The 24,194-nt window shown below is 47.0% G+C and overlaps 1 protein-coding gene across 3 annotated transcripts in view; it reads left to right on the top strand.

Moving 5' to 3' along the window:
• mycbpap (mycbp associated protein) overlaps nt 1-24,194 on the top strand; it is a 233,198-nt gene that overhangs the window by 113,094 nt on the left and 95,910 nt on the right. For all 3 annotated transcript variants that reach the window (XM_072483208.1, XM_072483204.1, XM_072483207.1), the window contains exons 11-12: nt 2,474-2,666; nt 6,462-6,649. In XM_072483208.1, the coding sequence (XP_072339309.1) occupies nt 2,474-2,666; nt 6,462-6,649 (381 nt within the window). The remainder of the gene's footprint in view (nt 1-2,473; nt 2,667-6,461; nt 6,650-24,194) is intronic.

Consider the following 24,194-nt stretch of genomic DNA (forward strand, 5'->3'; position numbering starts at 1 on the left):
ATTGATTAAGAAGAGGAAATTACAACTTGAAAGTAAACTACCAGGGAGCATAACTGACTGTAAAAGTTTCTATAGGTATGTAAAGAGAAAAGGTGGCACGGTGGCACAATGGTTAGCACCGCTGCCTATGGCGCTGAGGACCTGGGTTCGATTCCGGCCCTGGGTCACTGTCCGTATGGAGTTTGCACGTTCTCCCCTTGTCTGCATGGGCTTCGCTGCCACAACCTAAAGATATGCCGGTTAGGTGGATTGGCCACGCTAAATTGTCCGTTAATTGGGAAAAAAATAATTGGGTACACTAAATTTATATTTTTTAAAAGGTTGGTAAAGACAAAAAGATTAATAAAAACTAATGTAGGCCCCTTACAGTCAGAAACAGGGGAATTCATAACGGGAACAAAGAAATGGCTGAGGAACTAAATTTGTACTTTGTTTCTGTCTTCACAAAGGAAGACATGAATAATGTACCGGAAGTTCTGAGAAGCACAAGTTTTAGTGAGGAGCTGAAGGAAATTAGGATTAGTAAATAAATGTTTTTTTTTTAATTAATGGGATTGAAGGCAGACAAATCTCCAGGGCCTGATAATTTTCATTCCAGAGTACTTTAGGAAGTGGCCCTAGAAATGTTAGATTCATTGATGGTCATTTTCCAAAATTCTTCGGACTCTGGAATGGTTCTTACAGATTGGAGGGTAGCGAATGTAACCCCACTATTCAAAAAGGGAGGTAGAGCAAAAACAGGGAAGTATAGACCAGTGAGCCTAATATCAGTAGTAGGGAAGTTGCTGGAGTCCATTATCAAGGATTTCATAGCATAGCATTTGGAATGCAATGGTATAATCAAAGTCAGCATGGATTTCCGAAAGGAAAATCATGCTTGACAAATCTACTAGAATTCTTTGAAGATGTAACTAGTGGAGTTGATCAGTGAGAACCGGTGGGTGTGGTTTATTTAGACATTCAGAAGACTTTTAACAAAGTTTCACATACCAAATTAATGTGTAAAGTGAAAGCGCATGGGGTTACGGGTAGTGACTTGAGATGGATAAAAAGCTGGTTAGCAGACAGGAAGCAAAAGTTAGAATAAATGGGTCTTTTTCTGATTGGCAGGTAGTGACTAGTGGGGTACTATAGGGATCTGTGCTCGCACCCCAACTGTTCACATTATATATTAATGATTTGGACAAGGGAAATAAATGTATTATCTCCAGATTTGCAGATGATACAAAGTTGGGTAGGAGGGTGAGCTGTGAGGAGGATGCAGAAATGCTTCAGTGGGATTTGGGCAGGCTGAGTGAGTGGGCACATGCACGGCAGATGCAGTATAATGTGGATAAATGTGAGGTTATCCGCTTCGGTAGCAAAAATAGGAAAGCAGATTATTATTTGAATGGGTGTAAATTGAGAGAGGTGGATCCTCAGTGAGACCTTGGCGTCCTTGTGCATCAGTCACTGAAGGTAAGCGCACAGGTACAGCAAGCAGTAAAGAACGCAAATGGTATGTTGGCTTTCAAAGCAAGAGGATTTGAGTATAGGAATAGGAATGTTTTACTGCAATTGTATAGGGCATTGGTGAGGCCACACCTGGAGTATTGTGTGTAGGTTTGGTGCCCTTATCTGAGGAAGGATGTTCTTGCTATGGAGGGAGTGCAGTAAAGGTTCAAAGGTTTCCCAGTTTAATTCCTGGGATGGCGGGACTGTCATATGAGGAGACACTAAATCGGGAAGGATTATATTCATTGGAATTTAGAAGAGTGAGAGGGGATCTCATAGAAACTTATAAAATTCTAACAGGATTAGACAGGTTTGATTCAGAAAGAATGCTCCCCATGGTGGGGGAGTCCAGAACTAGGGGTCATAATTTGAGGATCAGGGTTAAACCTTTCAGGACTGAGGTGAGGAGAAATTTCTCCACCTAGAGAGTGTGAATCTATGGAATTTAACCATGATCATAATGAATGATGGAGCAGGCTCGAATGTCCCCCTCCTGCTTCTATTTTCCATGGTTCTATAGTTGGAACTCATACACTTTTGTTCAGCATGAATCTAACTGTACGTTTTACCCTTCCAGGCACAGGAACATTAAGGGCAGGATTCTCCGGCCACACCCGCCTGGCGACCGGAGAACCCCGCCCGTGATCAATGGACTTCTCCAGTGTCCATGCCCCGCCCGTGGCGGTCTTGTGGCGGGTTGGCGGAAGAATCCAGTCCTAAATTAAACCCACTTAAAATTATACCTTATTTCTAATGTTTACCAACACAAATATATACCCCTTAAAACTAACGTTATTTTCCAGACACTATTCCCGCAGCAGGCAACACTTTCAGGAACAGGAAGGAGATAAAGAAAAAGGAGAGAGCAATGAAAGAAACATGCTCTAGAGATTGGTGATTGTGAGATCTATTTGTACCATACAGAATTTACGCACTGATATTACTCACTGCTGTGCTGTCATTTCATCATTTTCTCCAGAATGATGTTGCTATGATTGTTCGGCTCACGTTCGAAGCAATGGCGGGTGACAGGGTCATCTCCTGTCTACAGGTGATAAATGATGGAACCACGGTCATCTACTACAAATGGAAACGTCTCCCTGAGCCGGAACACTGTATAGTAAAACCAAGTAACTCTTTGATGCAAAAATTCTACTTCAACACCAACTCAGGTATATATCACTGGTGGGAGTAGTTTAAAGGCCTTTTAACAATAACTACACAGTAGGATAGAGTATATATTAAGGAATAATGGGGCTTGCAAAAAAGATATTGTAATAATCGTGGATTACTTCAATCTTCATATCAATTGAACAAATCATATAGGCAATGGTAGCCTGACAAATGTGTTCAAAGGGTGTTTTCTGGACAGTTTCTTGGAACAATATTTCTGGAACTTACCGGGGACCAGACTATTTTACACCTGGTAATGTGTAATGAGACGGGACTAATTAAAGGCCTCATAGTAAACGACCTTCTAGGCTAAAGTGATCATAACATGATAGAATTTCACTTTCCGTTTGAGAATGAGGAATGAGAGTCCATAACAAGTGTCTTAAACGCAAATAAAGACAATTGCATAGTTGGATAAGTAAGAAAAAAGATGAGACACCGCTGAAGCAGTGGCAGACATTTAAGGAGAAATGTCAAAACTCTCAACCAAGATAGATTCCATTGATGAAGAAAGGCTCTGGAAGGATACAGCATCCATGGCTAACTAAGAAAGTGAGGGATGGAATCAAATCAAATGAAAAAGAGTCCAATGCTGTGAAGATTAAGATTGGGAAAGTTTTAGAAACTAGCAAAGAATGACTAATAATAAAGAGAGGGAAATTGGAGTTTAAGGGTAAACTAGCAAGAAATTTAAAAACGGGAAAGTACAAGTTTCTAAAGGTGGATTTTCTGAACCCGCCCAGCACCAGAATCACTCAGTCCCGTCAAAATTCAATGGACTCTTGACCAGGATGCCAAATCTCCCATGACAGGGCGGCAAAGTCCCAGCCTACAAGTATTTTAAAAAAGGAAAAGATTAGCTAAAGTGAGCATTGGCCCCAAGGAGGACGAGACCAGGGAATTAATAGTGGGTAACAAGGAACTGGCAGAGGCCTTGAACAAGTATTTTGTGTCTGTGTTCACAGTAGAAGATGCAAAAGGCTTCTCAAGAATAGTCAATCCGAATCGTGGTTCTTTACCCCTGGGGAGGGTTTGGTTCTGGAGATCATTGTTTCACTTGACACTGAGAAGGTGTTCGACCGGGTAGAAAGGGACTATCTGTTCACGATACAAGAGAAATTTGGGTTTGGGCCAGGGTTTTTAGCGTGGGTGCAGCTGTTGTATGCGGCCCCATTTGCCAGTGTGTGCACTAACAATGTGACCTCTGAGCCCTTTCGCCTATCCCGGGGTACTAGGCAGGGATGTCCGATGTCCCCGTTGTTATTTGCTTTGGCAGTAGAACCACTGGCCATGGTGCTGAGGGCTTTGAAAGATTGGTAGGGTATAGGTAGAGGAGGGGTGGAGCATACGGTCTCGCTATATGCTGACGATTTATTATTATATGTTGGGAATCCAGATGCATTAGTGGGAAACATTATGGGGATCTTGCAGTCTTTTCTGGCTATAATATAGGAAAGAGCGAGTACTTTGTGGTTGGGCCACCAGGGCGGAGAGGAGAGCTTAGAGGGTACCATTCAGTTAGCAGGAAGTGTCTGGGGTTCAGATAGCAAGGGACTGGAGGAATCTCCGGAGGTTGAACTACGCAAATCTGATGGGGAAGGTCAAGATGCACTTGCAAAGACGGGAAGACCTGCCATTATCCCTGGTGGGCCAAGTACAGTCGGTTAAGATGAATGTCTTGCCGAGATTTTAATTTCTATTCCAGTGCCTCCCGATATTCCTGCCCAAGGCATTTTTCAGAATTATTAACTGGCTGGTGACTGGGTTTATTTGGGTGGGTAAGGGCTGAGGATCAGGAGGGAGAGACAAGTATGGGGCTTGGCCTTGCCTAACTTTAATATTATTATTGGGCAGATAATGCTGAAAGGTTGCTGGAGTGGTGCAGGCACTTGGAGGAGCTGTGGGTCCAGGTGGAGGCAGAGTCTGTGAGGGGGGAAAGCCTGGGGTCGTTCGTAACAGTCCCACTCCTATTGGCGCCGAAGGAACACTCGATTAACCGGGTGGTAGGACTACGTTAAAAATTTGGAGACTGCTCCATCAACATTTAAATTTGAAGGCTGCCTCAAAGGCAGCTTTCATTTGTGCAAAACAATTATTCAAGCCTGCTAGGCTGGATGCAAGGTTTAGGCAGTGGAAGGAGAAGAGGTAGGAGAAGGTGGGGGATTTAATTCTATATCAGTTTGTGAGCCTGGGAGAGCTCAAGGAGAAATATGAGCATGTGGACGTTGATGGATTCAGGTTTCTCCAGGTGCGTTGCTGGATCAAAAAGTACTTTCCCTCCTTCCCGGTGAAGTTGCCTTCTACCTTGCTCGAGCGGATTTTGTCTTGCTCGGAGTCGCAGGTGGCCAACACGTCAAGCATATAAGCGGAGAGTGGGGTTGGAGACGGGCTCGATTGAGGGAATGAAGGCAAATTGGGTAGAAGAGCTAAGGCCAATTGCGGAGGAGGAGGTTTGGAGGGAGACACTGAGGAGGGTGAATGCGACCTCCTCCTGTGCAAGGCTAGGCTCAAGATAGTGTTTCATGCACATCTCTTGAAGGCTACAATAAGCCATTTTTTAGGTGGAGTGGAGGATAGATCCGGTCGGTGTTCAAGGAGGCTGGCACACCATGCGAGCATGTTCTGGTCGTGCTCAAAGCTAGTGGGCTTCTGGAGGTCCTTTTCTGGTACCATGTCAGTAATCCTGAACATGGGTTGGAACCATGCCCACTGGTTGCGATTTTTAGGGTCTCAGAACCTCCTACCTTTTCCAGGTTTTATAGGTAGCTTTCGTCCCCATTGGAATGAAAGACCTGCCCTACCCACCCCTCCGAGCTGAGCATTTGTAAGTGGTTAGTTTTAATTTTAAATGAGAAAATAGTTATCACCGTGCAAAGTGTAATTTTTCTGTTAAACAACAAATACCATGTGAATAAAAATGGAACATGATTGCAGGTGAATTGGTTGATGCTAATTTACTGGAAAGTTTTGTCATTTTTAAACTTGGAAGTGAAACCAAGAGTCATGCACAATCGAATATGTCACTATTAGTTCAGGATATTCTCATTTGTACATGGGATTGTTGCTTGCGGTGCTTATGAGGTTCAAGTCTTTTAGATGTCACTGTGTGGATATTGCATAGAGCCAGGTTCAAAGAGGCGGAGCTGATTACACACAGATTGGTTGGTCATATTATGCAATTGTCTGACAAAGTCGTGATTGTAAAGTATATCATACTGAAAGCTGAGCTTTTGATGGGCTTTATAAATAGAGCTTTAGAGTAAACCAAGAAGTTTGCTAAACCTATATGAAACAGTTCAACCCCATTGTGACTATGGTTCCCACTTCTGGGAATCTGAAGGATGTAAGAGGGAGGGACCCAGACCCTGTGGGATGTCCTTGTCCATGGACCAAAGATCTGCAGGTCAAGAATTGGCTTCTTCAATCACATGAAGACCTATGGAAAAAACTCATGAGTAGACATCATCCTTGAATTGAGGGACAGCCAATGACAATGACAACCTTGGAAAGGACTGAGAAAATGATCCAAGTCGGCAATTCACCTGCAGGGGTTCGAGAACATCACATGATCAGAATCAGCTTTGGTTCAGAGCTGAAGAAAAAGGTTGTAATAAACATTTTCTAATTATCAATTTTATTTTATGTGGTTCAACATAACACTGGGTTCTACTACCTTCACCAAACCATAGGGAAGTTTGTGTCTTTAAATGGGATTTCTTCTTGTCAATGGAACGTCAACTTGTAGGTCCAAACTCCCGAATGTTTGATTATTTCTGTGTTTCCTCTTTTCCTAGATGTCATTCTTCCTGGAGAGACTGTTACCTTACCATTCACCTTTAAGTCAACAAACGCTGGGATCTTCACCGAGTGCTGGGAGTTTTGCACTCACCCGGTAGTGTTAGCAGGGGCATCTCTGCAGGTGGCACTGTGGGGGGTGGCTCTGTTTGAAGACAAGAATGAAAGTGCAAGACAACAGCTACAGGTCAGAGACGTACACTGAAAATTTCTTCCAGTCTGGCATCGTGTGATAAAATAGTTTCTGTAATGAACTCAGGATGCCCCAAACTTCGCAGCTGGTGACATACTTGAATTGTAGTCACAGGTTTATTCTGAATCACTGGGTCGCTCCACAAACCATAACTTTGCAAATCAACAAGAAAACAATGTGGAAAACTATGTCTAGCGCAGTCTAAATGTTTTCTATCTTCGCTTTTCCTGTCTGACTTGATTTGGCCTCTAAAGCTTTTCTTTATCTCTCTGATGTGTGATTTCTTATGAGCTGTTACTCACAAAGTTGAATTAAGAATGACTTGCATTTTTAATTAACTGTTTAAAATAGCTGCACTGGATGCTATTGACCGCAACTGTATATAATGCTACTGGATAAGAGAGAGAAATAATCCTTGATGATAATACTCTTAAGTTGGATCAACAATTACAATAGAAAGTGAGATGGAAATTTTAGATGAACTAAAGTTTTTTGAGCCAGCTAAAGAGCCCTATAATTTGTTTATTCTATCATGGGCTGTGAACATTGTTGGCAGGGCCAAAATTTGTTGCACATCCCTAATTGTCCTTGAGAAGTTGGTGATGTTGGTACAGTCCCATTAGAAAGTGAGCTCCAGGATTTTGACCCAGCGGCAGCAACATAGTTCCAAGTCAGGATGGTGTAATTCGGAGTGGAACGTGGAGTCAGTAGTGTTCCCATGCATCTGCTACCCGTAAAATATTAGGTGGTAGAGGCCACAGGATTAGAAGGTGCTGTTGGACGAGCCTTGGTAAGTTGCTGCTGTGCATTTTATAGGGTGTACACACAGCTGCCACCGTGTGTCAATAGTGGAGGCAGTGACGGTAGTGGATATAGTGAATGTTTAAGGTAGTGAATGAGGTACCAATCAAGTGGGCAACATTGTCCGAGATGGTGTCAAGCCTTTGAGAGTTGTTGGAGCTGCACTTATCCAGGTAAATGGAGAGAATTCCATCGCACTCCTGACTTATCATAGAATTTACAGTGCAGAAGGGGACCATTCGGCCCATTGAGTCTGCACCGGACCTTGGAAAGAATACCTTACTTAAGCCCAGGCTTCCACCCTATTCCCATAACCAAGTAACCCGACCTAACCTATTGGACACTAAGGGGTAATTTAGCATGGCCAATCCAACTAACCTGCACATCTTTGGACTTGTGTCGCGTAGATGGTGAACAGACTTTGGGGAGTTCTGACCTGTTCTTTTTATGGCCGATCGAGTTCAGTTTCTACTCAATGATAACCCCAGGATGCTGCGAGTGGGGTGTTCAGTCACCTTTGAACGTCGGGTGAGTTGATTGTTTCCACTAGAGCTCACTAATGGAGATGATCATTGTCTGGCACTTGTATGGGGCGAATTTTACTTGCCACTTATCATCCCAAGTCTGGATGTTGTCCAATTCTTGCTGCATGTAGACAGGGACTGGCTCATTATCTGAAAAATTACAAACGTACCTGAATGCTCTGCAATCATCAGTGAATATTCCCTTTTCTGACCTTAAAATGAAGGAAAGGTCATTGATGGAGCAGCTAAAAATGGCTGGGACGAGGACAAAATTCTGAGGAACTCTTACAGTGACGTTCTGGGGGGGGGGGGGGGGGGGGGGGGTTGAGATAATGTTCTATGGTTTCCAACAACCAACAACCTTTGTGCTAAGAATGACTCCCAACCACTAGAGAGTATTCCCCCATGATCACCATTGGCTTCAAATTTATTACAGCTTTTTGCTGTCACACTCTATCAAAGACAGTCACTCTTATCTCACCTTCTTTATCCATGTTTAGACTAAAGCTGTAACAGGGTCTGGAGCCAGGTTCTCCTGGCAGAACCTAGACTGAGCATCGGATAGCAGGTTATCAACAAGTAAGTGTTACTTGATAGCACTGTTGCCGATCCCTTCTATACTTTACTAAGGCAAATGATGGGGCAGTATATGGCTTGATTGAATTTGTCCTGTTTTTTGAGGGGAAAATATATCTTTTCCACTTTGATGTTTGGATGCCAGTGTTGTAGCTGTGCTGGAACAAGTTGGATAGGGGAATGTTTATTTCTGGAGCTCAGGTCTTCAGTACTACAGCCGTGATGTTGTCGGGGACCATAGCCTTTGCGGTATCCAATGAGATCCACCATTTTTGCTATTGGATGGCCTGTATCAGGTTTGCTGAATATTGGGCGAGATTCTCCACGAACCGGCGGGGCGGGCCACTCTGGCGCTGAGGAGTGGCATGAACCACTCCGGCGTCGGGCCACCCCGAAGGTATGGAATCCTCCGCACCTTCAGGGGCTAGGCCGGCACCGGAGTGGTTTGCGCCACGCGGGCCAGCTTGGAAGGGGCTTGGCGCCATGCCAACCGGTGCTGAAGGGCCTCCGCCAGCCGGCACGAGTTGGCGCAATCGCGGGAGCAGCAGCGTGTGCTGGCATCATCGCAGTGCATGCGCAGGGGGGGTTCATCTCCACGCCAGCCACCGCGGACTGTTACAGCGGCTGGCGCGGAGGACTAGAGTGCCCCCACGACACAGGTCCGCCCGCGGATCGGTGGGCCCCGATCGCTAGCCAGGCCAACATGGGGGCACCCCCTGGGGCCAGGTCCCCCCGCGCCCCCCCGAGGACCCAGGAGGCCGCCCTCAGAGCCAGGTCCCGCCGGTAAGTACCTGTTATAATTTACGCCAGCGGGACCGGCTGAAAACGGGCGGCCACTCGGCCCATCGCGGGCCGGAGCATCGCTGGGGGGCCGCTGCTAGCGGCCGCCGACTGGCGTGGCGCGATTCCCGCCCCCGCCAAATCCCTGGCGCGGAGAATTCGGCAGCCGGTGGGGGCGGGATTCACGCCGCCCCCCCCCCCCCCGGCGATTCTCCAACCCGGCGGGGGGTCGGAGAATCCCGCCCATTGTCTTCAGTGATGGTGGGAACCTCAGGGGGAGGTTCAAGATGGATTATCCATTTGGGACTCTGGACTGGAGATCATTACACACTCTTCAGCCTTGCCTTTTGCATTGATGTGTCAAGCTCCAGCAACACTGAGGATTGGAATGTTCGTGATGCCTCCTCCTCCTGTTAGTTATTTAATTCTCCACCATTTGGATGTTCAGGAAATGTCACCACATTTATGCAATTGCTTCATAATGATATGACTGCAATTATTTTGAGTGGGAGATCTGAAACAGAAACCTTTAAAATGCAGACTGGGGTCAAACAAGACTGTGTGATAGCCTCCATACTATTTGAAATTTACCTGACGGTACATATTCACCTCATCAAAGACCAACTGCCCTCTGGTGTCAGTATTAAATACTGTCTATATGGAAAACCCTTTGGTCATCTCTGTGTCAAAACTAAACTGACCATCATAGATGATATCCACGTATCTACAGTTTACAAGTACGTTAAAGGCAAAAGGATAATTAAGGAAAGAGTAGGGCCCATTAAGGACGATAGTGGTAATTTGTCCCTGGAGCCGGAGGATGTAGGTAGGATTCTAAATGTGTCGGTGTTCATTAGTGAAAGGGCCGGTATGGACATGGAAATCAGGGAGAGGGACTGTGATAAAATTCAAGAAATTAACATAGACAGAGAGGAGGTTCTGAGTGGTGTGTCATGCTTAAAAGTAGACATATCTCCAGGGCCAGATGAAATGTATCACAGGCTGTTGAGTGAAGCAAGGAAGGAAATAGCACGGGTGCTGGCAAAAATTTTCAATTCCTCTCTGCCCACAGGTGCTGGAGGACTAGAGGATAGCCAAAGTGACACCATTATTCAAGAAGGGAGGATGGGATATCCCAGGAACTACAGGCTAGCCAGTCTAACCGCAGTGGTGGGGAAACTATTGGAAGAAATTCTGACAGAATTAATCTGCGTTTGGAGAGGCAGGGCTAAAGCAAGAACAGTCATTGTGGTTTTGTTCAGGAGAGGTCACGTCTGACCAACTTGATTGAACTTTTCAAAGAGGTGACCAGGTGAGGGCAATGCATTGGATGTAGTCTACTTGGACTTCAGCAAGGTTTTTGATAAGGTTCCACAGGGGAGACAGATAGCGAAGGTAAGAGCCCATGGGATCTGAGGAAATTTGGCAAATTGGATCCAGAATTGGGTGAGTGGCAGGAAGCAGAGGGTGGTAGACGTGGGGTGTTTCTCTGACTGGAAGACTGTGTCCAGTGGGGTCCTGCAGAAATCAGTGTTTTTTTTTAACAAACAATTTTATTGAGGTATTTTTTTTGGCATTGTAAACAGTTACAGATTACAGAAATATGCAAACATCAACGGAAAACCAACACTTCAACCAAACCATAATGCGCGCTCCTCTCCCATAGACACTACCCGTCTATTTATCCCTCCTACTCTACTCTAATCTACCCCCCCCCCGCTGACGTTCACTCTCCTGCGAAGAAGTCGGTGAATGGTTGCCACCTTCGGGCGAACCCCCATACAGATCCCCTCAAGGCGAACTTGATTTTTTTTCCATACCCAGAAAACCTGACATGTCCAAAAGCCATAGTCCGGTCTTCGGGGGTTTTGAGTCCCTCCATGCCAGCAGTATTCGCCGCCGGGCTATCAGGGAAGCAAAGACCAGAACATTGGCCTCTTTCTCCCCCTGGACTCCCGGGTCTTCCGAAACCCCGAACATTGCCACCTCTGGACTCATCACCACCTTTGTTTTCAGCACCCGGGACATGACATCCGCAAATCCCTCCCAGTACCCCCTAAGCTTAGGGCTTGCCCAAAACATGTGAACGTGGTTCGCTGGTCCTCCCGCGCATCTAACGCACTTGTCCTCTACCCCAAAGAATTTGCTCATCCAGCCACCGTCATGTGGGCCCGGTGAACGACCTTAAACTGAATCAGGCTGAGCCTGGCACATGTTGCGGTTGAGTTTACCCTACTCAGGGCTTCCGCCCATACCCTGTCCTCCATCTCCCCGCCGAGCTCCTCCTCCCATTTGAGTTTAATTTCCTCCGTCTGGGACTCTTCCACCTTCATGAGCACCTTGTAAATATCCGAGGCTCTACCCTCTCCTCCTTCTCCTCTAGAGACTATTCTGTCCTGGATCCCTATTGGCGGGAGGCGTGGGAAGGATGGGACCTGTCTGCGTACAAAGTCCCGCACCTGTAAATACCTAAAGTAATTTCCTCTTTCCAGCCCAGCTTTCTCCTCCAAATCCTTCAAACTCGCAAAGCTCCCCTCCAGGAACACATCGCCCACCCTCCTCACTCCCGCCCGCCGCCATGTTCGAAACCCTCAATCCATGTTCCCGGGGACGAATCAATGGTTATCACAAATTGGAGCCCAGACCGACGCACCCACCTCCCATGCATGCTTTCTCCACTGGCCCCAAATCCGCAGGGCCGCCTCCACTACCGGGCTGGTGGAGTACCCGGCCAGCGCAAGCGCTGCCAGGGCTGCCAAACTGGCATCCACTTCCCACCATCCACTTCCTTATCATGGCTATGTTAGCCGCCCAGTAGTAGTTGATCAGATTCGGCAATGCCAGCCCCCTTCACTGAGGCTCCTTTCTTTTTAAAAAAATTTTTTTTATTCTCCTCCATTTTCACATTTTGTCCCACATTTACATCCATCAACAATAAACAATAATCAGCAAGATATGTCAGTCCCCATAATAACAACGATCCCATCTACCCACCAACCCCCAAACCTCAACCCGCATGTTTACATAAACAAATGCCAAAAAGGAATCAGGGATTACCCGTAGTAACCCTTAATCTTACACAGCTAACCCCCCCCACCCCAGGTCTCCAGCTCCTCCCGTCCACTGCCTCTTGTAAAACTCCTCCCCCCACCCTTGGTTCCTTCCCCCCCCAACTTTCCACCCCGGCTAGACCACTCGGACCCTGTTCTGCCAGGCTCCGATGGTCGCAGCCCCTCCCCCCACCTTCCGTTCACTGGCCGGCACAAACCGGCCAGCGTGGAGGCCCCCGCCCGGGTCCCTTTCCCACTTGCCTGGCCCCAGGAAAGCCCAAAGATCCCCTTTTAGCACACAAACCCCGCATATCCACCTACACCCCAAAGAACTCTCATTTCGAGTGAAAGTCCCGTCCCTTCCCTTGTCCAAATATATACCACCTTGGCTCCTTTAATCTCTACACCCGCGTGCAGTGATACAAAAAAGAAGAAAATGCAGTCATGAGGTTACATCGGCACATGGCCATTCCTCAATTTCTCAGTTCTGCCACAGTCCTTCTGCTTTCACAAACTCCTCCGCTGCTTCCGCCGTTCCAAAATAAAAGTCCCTGAGCTTCGCTGGATATACAATGCCGCACCACACCTTGCCAATCTACAGTGCCCTCTTCACCCGGTTGAAGGCAGCCCGCCTCCTTGCCAGCTCCACTGTAAAGTCCTGGTATACACGTATACCAGCTCCAGCCCACTGCACCACCCGCTTCTGCTTGGCCCAGCTCAGGACCTTCTCCTTCACACTGTACCTACGGAAGCACAGAGTCACTGCCCTTGGCGGCTCACTCGCCTTTGGTACAGGCCTCCACGACCGATGAGCCCGATCCAGTTCATATCGGGAGGGGTCCTCCCTCTCCCCCAATAGTTTTGCCAGCATCGCGGCAAAATACTCAGTCGGCTTCGGTCCTTCAACTCCTTCGGGCAGCCCCACAATCCTCAAGTTCTGTCGCCTGGATCTATTTTCCAGGTCTTCCATTTTTCCTCACAGATCCTTGTTAGTATCCATCACCTTCCACATCTCTTTCCCCATCGAGGCAAGTTGATCACCGTGCTGCAATAACGTCTCCTTCACTTCCTTCAGCCCTTGCTCTCGCACCTCTGCCACTGCGCTCGCCACCTCCCTCCTCACCGGGGAAACCGCCTCCTCCACCAGCACACTCAAAACCTCCTTCCTCACCGTCTCCATGCATTTTGCAATCTGCGCCAACTGCTTTTCAAATTCCGCAGCCATCACCTTGGTTATTTCTTCAGCCGTAAGCAGTGCGGCCTTCCCTGGTGCTCCAGCCTCCATTTTTCCTGGTGACCCCGCGGTGACCTTTCCACTCCCCGACGGACCTCCAGCTGGTTTTTTTTCGGCCGTTTTTTTGCTCACCCTCGACATTTTTCTTTGGGTTTTTTTCCCTCCTGTGTCTTCACAGTGCCTCCTCCGTGCCTTCTCCCTGCTTCTGCCGCCTCCGTGGACCCTGGGACCGGGCTTAAAGCCCTGAAAATGCCGTTCCCGAGCGGGAGCTCTCCATTGTGCGGCCGCCTCCCGCCGTCACCGGAAGTCCTCCGCTGGGGCTCATTTCAAGCATCGCCTTCCTCATCCGCGGGGATTTTCCCACCCAGATAAAGCTCATGATGATTTTGCCGGTCCTTTTGAAGAAGGACCGTGGGATAAAGATCGGGAGGCACTGGAAGATGAACAGGAATCTAGGGAGGATTGTCATCTTTACCATCTGCACCCTCCCCGCAAGTGACAGCGGGAGTGTATCCCATCTCCGAAACTTCCTCTTCATTTGTTCCATCACTCTAGTCAAATTTAACGTATGTAACCTGCCCCAGTCTCGTGCCACCTGTATCCCCAAGTACCGGAAACGTTCCCCAATCAGCCTAAATGGCAGCTCCTTCAGGCTATTCTCCTGGCCCCTTGCCTGCACTAACAACACCTCACTCTTGCCCATATTTAATTTGTACCCTGAGAACCGGCCATACTTCCTCAATGTTTCCAGTATATTTTCCATCCCAGCCAGTGGGTCCAACATGTACAGGAGCAGGTCATCCGCCTGTGCTCCACCACCCCCCCACTAGTCATTCCCTTCCACCCCTTTGCAGCTCTCAGCGCAATCGCCAACGGTTCTCTGGCCAGCGCGAACAGCAACAGGGAGAGTGGGCATCCCTGTCTGATCCCACGATTGAGAACCGGCCATACTTCCTCAATGTTTCCAGTATATTTTCCATCCCAGCCAGTGGGTCCGACATGTACAGGAGCAGGTCATCCGCCTGTGCTCCACCACCCCCCCCACTAGTCATTCCCTTCCACCCCTTTGCAGCTCTCAGCGCAATCGCCAACGGTTCTCTGGCCAGCGCGAACAGCAACAGGGAGAGTGGGCATCCCTGTCTGATCCCACGATGTAGTCTGAAGTAATCTACATTATCCTGTTCGTCCTTGCGCTAGCTTTTGGGGCCTGGTACAATAGTTTGACCCAATTAATCAGTCCCTCCCGAACCGTCCGAGTACCTCCCACAAATAGTCCCACTCCACCTGGTCGAAGGCCTTCTCAGCATCCATTGCCACCACTACCTCCACCTCCTTGCCCGTCGGGGGCATCATAATCACATTAAGCAATCATCTCAAGTTGGCTGTCAGCTGCCTGTCTTTCACAAACCCTGTTTGGTCGTCCCCAATCATCTCCGGTATGCAGTCCTCAATTCTAATCGCCAGGACCTTGGCCAGGAGCTTGCCGTCCACATTGATCAGGGAGATGGCCTGTATGACCCGCAGGATTCCGGGTCCTTGTCCCGCTTTAATATCAGCGAGATGGTGGCTTGCGACATCGTCGGAGGCAGGGTCCCTCTGTCCCTCGCCTCATTAAAAACCCTAGTCAGTACCGGTCCCACTATCTCCGAGAACTTTTTGTAAAACTCTACTGGGTATCCATCCGGTCCCTGGGCTTTCCCCGACTGCATGGCCTTTAGGCCCCCAATACCTCCTCCGCTCTAATCGGGGCCCCCAGCCCGTCCACTAGTCTCCCGCCTGCTTTTGGGAAGGTTAGTCCGTCCAGGAACCGTTTCATCTCCTCCGGGGGTTCTGAAGTGTAAAGCTTACTATAAAAGTCCCGAAATACCTTATTCAGTCCTGACGGGTCCTCCACTCTGCTCCCCTTCCCGTCCACCACCCTACTTATTTCCCTGGCCGCCTCCCTCTTCCTGAGTTGCTGCGCTCGCAATCTGCTGGCTTTTTCCCCATGCTCATACACCACTCCCCTTGCCTTCCTATGTTGTGTCACAGCCCTACTCGTGCATAGCACCCTCGTTTCCGCCTGCAGTTTCCGTCTTTCTCTGAGTAGGTCCTCCTCCTGGGACCCCGCATGTTCCTCGTCTATCCGGTGAATCTCCTTAACCAATCTATCCATTTCTGCTCTGTCTGCCCTATCCCTGTGAGCCCGAATTGAGATCAGCTCCCCCCTCACTACTGCCTTCAGCGCCTCCCACAGGGTCGGTGCTGAAACCTCCCCCGTATCGTTCACCTGCAAGTAATTTTGCATACACTTCCAAAGTCTCTCACATATCCCCTCCTCCGACAGCAATCCTACGTCTAATCTCCATTGCGGGAGTTGGTAATTCGCCCCCCCCCCCCCCCCCCCCCCCGACCTGCAGGTCCACCCAATGTGGGGCATGGTCCGAAATAGTGATTGCCGAATATTCCGTATTCTTTACCTCCCCTACACAGACCTGCTCAAGATAAAGAAATCAATCCTAGAGTATACTTTATGATCAATGTTTTTTTTAATGTATTTATTCCAAACGTATACGAAGATCGACAACACATAAACAGTTTAGGAAACAAACTTCTCAACACACAACTATACAGTTTGTACAAATTTTTCACCTTTTTCGTCCTCCACCCCCCCCCCCCGCCCCCTGAACTAACCACTCCTCAAACACGGTCACAAACATCCCCCACCATGTCTCGAAACCCTCTCCTGAACCCCTTATCTCGTATTTAATCTTTTCCAGCCGAAGAAAGTCATATAAGTCACCCAGCCAGGCCGCTACCCCGGGTGGTGTTGCTCACCACCAGTCCAATAAAATGCATCGCTGGGCAATCAGAGAAGCAAAGGCCACAACATCGGCCTTCCTCCCCTCCATCAGCTCCAGCTTCTCCGATATCTCAAATATCGCCACGAAAGGGTCCGGCTCAACCGCCTCCCCCACTATCCTTGCTAGCGCCACGAACACTCAAAAGGGGCAGCATGGTAACACAGTGGTTAGCACAGTTGTTTCACAGCTCCAGGGTCCCAGGTTCGATTCCTGGCTTGGGCCACTGTCTGTGCGGAGTCTGCACGTTCTCCCCGTGTCTGCATGGGTTTCCTCCGGGGGCTCCGGTTTCCTCCCACAGTCCAAAGATGTGCAGGTTAGGTGGATTGGCCATGATAAATTGTCCTTGGTGTCCAAAAAAGGTTAGGTGGTGTTACTGGGTTATGGGGATAGTTTGGAGGCATGGATTTAAGTAGGGTGCTCTTTCCAAGGGCTGGTGCAGACTCGATGAGCCGAATGGCCTCCTTCTGCACTGTAAATTCTATGATTAACATGATTCTATGATTCACTCCTGCCCAGAATCTCTCCAACTTTGTGCAGCTCCAGAACATATGTGCATGATTCACACATCTCACACTCGTCTGCCATCCCCTGAAAGAACCCACTCATTCTTGCACAGGTCATATGTACCCTGTGTACGACCTTGAACTGTATCAGGCTCATCCTTGGACACCACTACCTCCGGTACCTGAGCTCCCGTTGGGGTCATAATCACATTTAACAGCGCATAGATCTGTACTTCGTTAATATATCTATGTATCGTCGCACTCATATATCACTCGACTGAACATAAAACAGAGCTTCATGCGTGGAGTAAATTGTAGCTTTATTCAGTCCGTTTTAAAATGTCTCTTGATCAGATCAGTTTGCTTGCAAATACAAAGTTTTAGAAAGTTTGTTTTGTCCAAGCAAATACAGATGACTGAGTTGAATTCAGTACAGATTACAGTTCTTGATAATTTCTTCAAATCAAAATACACAATACAGAGAGGTTGGAAATAAACAAAATGGTGGCTTTCAAAGCAAAGCACAGGAAATAGCCTCAGAAATGAAAGAAAATGATTCCGGGATGAATTGTTCAAAACCGGCACCTAGCTTTAAGGTAATTGCTATCGTCAATGTTCTGTCCCCTTTCTGGCTGTGATTGGGTCATAATTATAGTTAATTCAATTTGATTGAAATGTCTGTCCATCAAATTTTGATATGGTGTGATTGAGATATTGCTTTCCCACCAAGCTTTATCTGTTGCCATGAAAACTGGACTAGGAAGGTTGGCGAGATTTTCATACGAACAAAATGTGTCCTTGCTTCTGTCTGGCCTATTTTAATCTGATCATTCCCATGCTATTCAGCAGTTTTCACTGTCATGTTTGAAATGTGTGACTTTAATAAACCATTTTAATAAACCATTTTACTTCTAAACCATTTCTTCCTTTAAACTTATAACATATTAAAAAGTTAGATTCTATCAAGAGCCTCCTTATATTACTAGAAAGCTGCCTGCCCTTTCCGAAGCCTGTTTGGTCCTCCGCAACCACCCCGGGATAGAATCTTCCATCCACCAATTTAGACAGCACTTTCACGTCTGTATTTAATAGCAATATGGGCCTTTTTGACCCACATTCCAACGGGTCCTTCCCCTTTTACGGTATTAACCTGATCGTTGCCTGCGTCACCATGTCCGGCAGCTCCCCCTTCTCCAACGCCTGATTAAATGCCCCCAAGTGAGGTGGTGCCAGGTCCGTCGCAAACCCCTTATGAAATTCCGCCGGGTAGCCATCGGGCCCCAGTGCCTTCCCTGACTTCACACCCCTGTTATGGGCCAGGGTTTAGAGAACCCCAAAGTGTATCATGGAGTTCACCTGACCCACAACTTTTAATAGATTGTGGTATGGGGAGCACACGGCTCACTCTCCAGGTTGGTATAGCAGAAAGTGGACCAGTGGTTTTTAAAAAAAATTTTATTCTATGAACTCAAGTTAACCTTTTTAAAACAAAGTTGATGAACCTCTGCCTACTTTTCATCTGCCTGCATATGTAAAGGTCTCCATTTTCTCATCAAGACATTACTTTTACGGTAATAACACTCTGGTATACACTCCGATTCTTCTTCTGTATACGCTCTCTGATACATCCGTTTTATTTCTATATCTTTTTGTTGCAACTCCACCAATTTTCCTGAACTAAAAATATCTACCTCATCCTCCACATGTTCTTGTTCTTTTTCAATCATCTGATCAAAAATCGTTTCAGACAATTGCACTTCAACTTCATCTTCACTCTTTGATTTCTCCTCTTGTCTTAACCTGTGACTTTGCGACCTTGTTACTACACAATCCGGAAAAATCCCAGGATATTCGTTCTTCAACACTTCAGTTGTCTGATTTTCCACTGGCTTTTCAACCACAGTAGGCATCACTCCCACTTGCGATCCAGGTATATCATTACCCAAGATAAACTGTATTCCTGGACAAGATAGTTTCTCTATTATTCCTACTACCATTTCACTACTCTTCACTGGACTTTCCAACCATACCTTATATAATGGAACACTACTCCTCTCACCCTGAATTCCAGATATTACCACCTTTTTTGGCAATATTCTTCCCAAACTACATAACTCCTCATCTCTTACCATTAAAGATTGACTAGCTCCCGTATCTCTTAAAATTGTGACTTCTTTACCTGATCCTCCTGATACACATGAGTAAATTCTTTAAAGACATCTGGCACCTTCTTATCAATCACCTCTTGATCAGGCTGTACAATCTTTTGCACCATCTTCGCTTGACTTGGGCTTTCCTTTACTACTTTAACAAACCCCACTGTCTTATCCTGTTTTACCACATCAGTCTTCCCAGTGCTTTTCTTCAACCACCAACACTGTGACTTTACATGGCCTAGTTTATTACTGTGAAAACATTTGAAACTTCTCATTTCTTTTCCACCCTCCTGGATTTCTTTTTTAGTCTGAGGTACACTCTCTTTATTGTCTCCCATCAGATCTCCTTTACCTTTACCACTTGAGTATTTCTCATGTCCCCAGTTTCTATCCCTCACCGGCTGAAACTGATGTCAGAAAACAAGCTTTGATTTATGAACTAATTCATAATCATCTGCCATTTCTGCTGCTAACCTCACAGTTTTAACCCTCTGTTCTTCCACATGAGTTCTCACTACATCAGGAATTGAATTTTTAAACTCCTCCAAAATTATAATTTCTCGGAGAGCTTCATACGTTTGATCTATTTTCAAAGCCCTTATCCACCTATCAAAATTACTCTGTTTGATCCTTTCAAACTCCATGTATGTTTGACCAAATTCTTTCCTTAAATTTCTAAACCTTTGTCTGTAGGCTTCAGGCACTAGTTCATATGCACCCAACATGGATTTTTTTCACCTCATACGTCCCAGACACCTCCTCCGGTAGTGATGCAAACACTTCACTAGCTCTACCTACCAGCTTTGTTTGAATCAGTAATACCCACATGTCCTGTGGCCATTTATTTGTTTAGCTACCTTCTCAAATGAAATAAAAAAGGTGTCTACCTCCTTCTCATCAAACCTTGCCAATGCTTGGTCATATTTAAATAGATCCCCACCAAGCCTTCGACTCTTTCTCACTATCCTCATCACTATCATCAATTGTATGTTTCCCTTTACGTCTGCCAATTTTAACTGACTGTCATGTTTCCTGGACATTTTCTGAAGTTCAAACTCCCTCTCTTTATCTCTTTCCCTGATCTGTATCTCCCTTTCTCTTTTTGTTCTGCTCGGGCTATACTTTTTTTTCTCCTTTCTTCTCCCTCTTCTTATTCCTCTCTCTCTTTCTTTTTCCTCTCTCTCTCGTTCTTTTTCCTCTATCTCTTTCGTATTCAAGCTGCATTAATTCTTTTTCATGTTCAAGTTCCTTAATCTGCAACTGGATCTTTGCCATTTCTAATGAGTCAGACTGTGTCTCAGGCAACTTTAAATGCTTAGCCACCACCATAATTACCTTGTTGCTAACTTTTGGTTGGTTCAATTGGCTGTTTTATAACCTTTGCTCTCGAGTCGCCAGGTATCTTTATGATACCGCCACGAGGTTCAAGTTCAAGTAATGATCAATAACTCAACACACCAGTTAGTAAGATTCAAATCAAAGCACATTTATTATACACAGTAAATCGCTACTCATGCATAAATTCTACTTCTAAGCTACTTCTGCAACTAACAGGCCTATACTTAGCTTCGGACTGGCCCACCAGATCAGGGGAACAAATGGCCTTTCGTTCGGATTCTGAAACTGCGGGATTCAAAGCCGGTATGGACTGGTAGCTAGGAGCACCTATCTCGTAGCAAGCGTCGACTTGAGACTTACCTCAGTGATGCGGCAGCTTGGACAGTTCACTCTCAAGGATTGGTTCGCGTTGCTGAGTGACCCAGTCAAGAAGGACGATTTGAACTTGGGGCTTAACTTTTATAGTCCCCAGGGGCTTCCCGCCTTTCGGGGCGGACCCTGTACCTGGTTCCGAGTGATTGGACTTCGTTCCAATCGCTTGGTTCGATTTCTTCCCTGATCGATGAGCGGTCTTGAGGTGTCCGTTAACCTCTTTTGTGTTGGCTCCTGCTGGCGCCGGGGAGTCTGGCTTAGCTTTGTTTGTCCCAAATGTTGCGATTGTTCCCGGAGATCGTTTATTAGTATGTAGATGGCTACTACATTATTATGCAGCTGGCTGCTTGTATCGATGCTGTCTGGGATTTTGCAGAGTTTAATACACAGTAACTTGCACCTGCTGGTTTCTGCCTGTGTTGGCTGAATTTCCCTGCAGCCGTTGCAGTTCTCCATTTTACATCGGGAGTTGGCCAACCCATGTGGCTACAACCTCACCTTTTTGCATTTTGTCAGGTAATGTTAACTGCATTGATTTTGCCAAATCTAACAGTCTGCTTTTAGTCTCTATCCGTAAGGTACTGCATGTGACCGCCTCCACCCCCAAAAACTTCTGAGCCTCTGAAAGAGCCATTGTCCACAACACACACTCCACTTAAACTAAAATACCACACATGAAAAGCAACCACAATATGCTCACCTCTCACTGTCTTTAAGTTCACTAAGCCAATCCAATAGATAGACTTATATCCCAGACGAGCCCCCAATTGTTATGGGCCAGGGTTTAGAGAACCCCAAAGTGTATCATGGAGTTCAGCTGACCCACAACTTTTAATAGATTGTGGTATGGGGAGCACACGGCTCATTCTACAGGTATGGTATCGCAGAAAATGGTCCAGTGGTTTTTAAAACAAAACAATATTTATTCTATGAACTCAAGTTAACCTTTTTAAAACAAACAGTGAATATCTTAGCAACCAGTAAATCAAATACACCCCCCAAAGAATACAACACTAAGTAATCTGCATGCTGTCCTTCTAACATCCAAAAGGCTTAACAAACCTTCAAACAGGAGCACATTAGATTTATATTCAATACTGAGACCTTTTTACAATTCTGAGTTCACCCAAATGATCCATAGATAGTCTATTGATGGCAGAGATCAACAGCAGTGCAGCCCACTTTTAACTTCAGATTCAGCTCACTGAAAAAAACAGACACACCCAAGCTTTCTCAAACTGAAACTAAAAAGCAGAAATGGAGCTCAGCTCCACCCACACTCTGACATCACTCCAGTAACATGAGCAGCTCCATTTCTTTAAAGGTACATTTCTTAAACACTCATTTCTTAAAGGGTACTCTCACATGACACCCCTTATACTATCTAATACCTCCCTCAGCCCAGGGGCTCCTCTAGCACCTGAGGCCTCCTCTTTTTCCAACTGTGGGAACTCCAGTTCGTCTGAGAATTGTCCCATGTCCCCCTCTGCATCCCGGGTCCGCCCTATACAGGTCCTTATAAAAATCCCTAAACATCTTGTTTATCTTCCCCGGCTCCGACACCACGTCCCCTGCCCCAGTCCGTATCTGCAATATTTCCCTGGACGCGGCCTGCCTCCGCAGCTGATGCACTAACATTTGACTCACCATCTCTCTGTATTCATACTGTAGCCCTCTTGCCCTACGCAACTGCCCTACCGCCCTCCCTATTGTCTTTTTTTTAAAAATATTTTTATTTAGGGTATTTGCAATTTTTATAATACTAACAATAACAGCGACCTAAACATGGTACAATAAGCATTTCCACCCCCATCACAATCTTCGCACACCCCAGCCATAAAACAACGGTCTGCCCCCCCCCCCCCCCCCGCCCCCCCCCCCCCCCCCCCCCCCCCCCCCCCCCCCCCCCCCGTATGGCATTCTGCTTCTGCCGACATTTTAATTTTCCACAAGAAAGTCGACGAACAGCTGCCACCTCCGGGTGAACCCTAGCATTGACCCTCTTAAGGTGAACTTTATTTTCTCGAGACTGAGAAACCCAGCCATGTCACTAACCCAGGTCTCTACACTCGGGGGGGGCTTTGAGTCCCTCCATATTAATAAGATCCGTCTCCGGGCTACCAGGGAGGCAAAGGCCAAGACATCGGCCTCTTTCGCCCCCTGGATTCCCGGCTCTTCCGACACTCCAAAGATCGCCACCTCTGGACTCGGCACCACTCGTGTTTTGAGTACCGTGGACATCACCTTAGCGAAACCCTGCCAAACCCCTCTAAGCTTCGGGCATGCCCAAAACATGTGGACATGATTTGCTGGGCTTCCCGCGGTCGCACACCTATCCTCTACCCCGAAAAACCTTGAACTGTATCAGGCTAAGCCTGGCACCTGATGAGGATGTGTTAACCCTGCTTAAGGCATCCGCCCACAGATCTGCCTCTATCTCTCCCCCTAGCTCGTCTTCTCACTTGCCCTTGAGCTCCTCCACCGGGGTTTCCTCTGATTCCAAAAGCTCCTGGTAGAAATCTGATACCTTCCCCCCCCCCCCTCAATGTACTGGAGACCACTCTGTCCTGTATCCCCTGTGGCGGCAGCAGCGGGAAAGCCGGAACCTGCCTTCTCAAGAAGTCTCGTACCTGCAGATACCTAAACCCATTCCCTGCTGGCAATTCAAATTTATCCTCCAAGGCTTTCAAGCTGGGGAAGCTCCCATCTATAAATAGATCACCCATCCTCCTAATTCCTGCCCTTTGCCATCTCCGGAACCCACATTCCAGCCTACCCGTTACAAACCGATGGTTATTATAAATCGGGGTCCAAACTGATGCTCCCGCCACTCTCTTGTATCTCCTCCACTACCCCCAGATTCTCAGAGCCGCCACCATCACCGGACCTGTGGATTATCGGGCCGGCAAGAACGGAAGAGGTGCCGTTATCAGTGCTCCCAAACTGGTGTCTTTACGTGACGCCGCCTCCATTCGCTCCCACACCGACCCCTCCCCCACTACCCACTTCCTAATCATGGCTATTTTAGCCGCCCAGTAGTAATTACAAAAGTTCGGCAGCGCCAACCCACCCTCCCCCGACTGCGCTCCAGCAACACTTTCTTCACTCGCGGGGTTTTACCCGCCCACACAAAGCCCAAAATAACCTTATTTAGCCCTCGGGATGAAGATGGGGAGGCACTGAAAGACAAGCAGAAATCTGGGGAGAACCATCATTTTCACTGTCTGTACCCTCCCCGCCAGTGATAGCGGGAGAATGTCCCATCTCTTAAAGTTCTCTTTCATTTGTTCTATGAGCCGAGATAGGTTTAACTTGTGCAGTGCCTCCCATTCCTGAGCCACCTGGATTCCCTTCCTTCCTAC

The sequence above is a fragment of the Scyliorhinus torazame genome, chromosome 18 (genome assembly GCF_047496885.1).
Source record: "Scyliorhinus torazame isolate Kashiwa2021f chromosome 18, sScyTor2.1, whole genome shotgun sequence".
Lineage (NCBI taxonomy): Eukaryota > Metazoa > Chordata > Chondrichthyes > Carcharhiniformes > Scyliorhinidae > Scyliorhinus > Scyliorhinus torazame.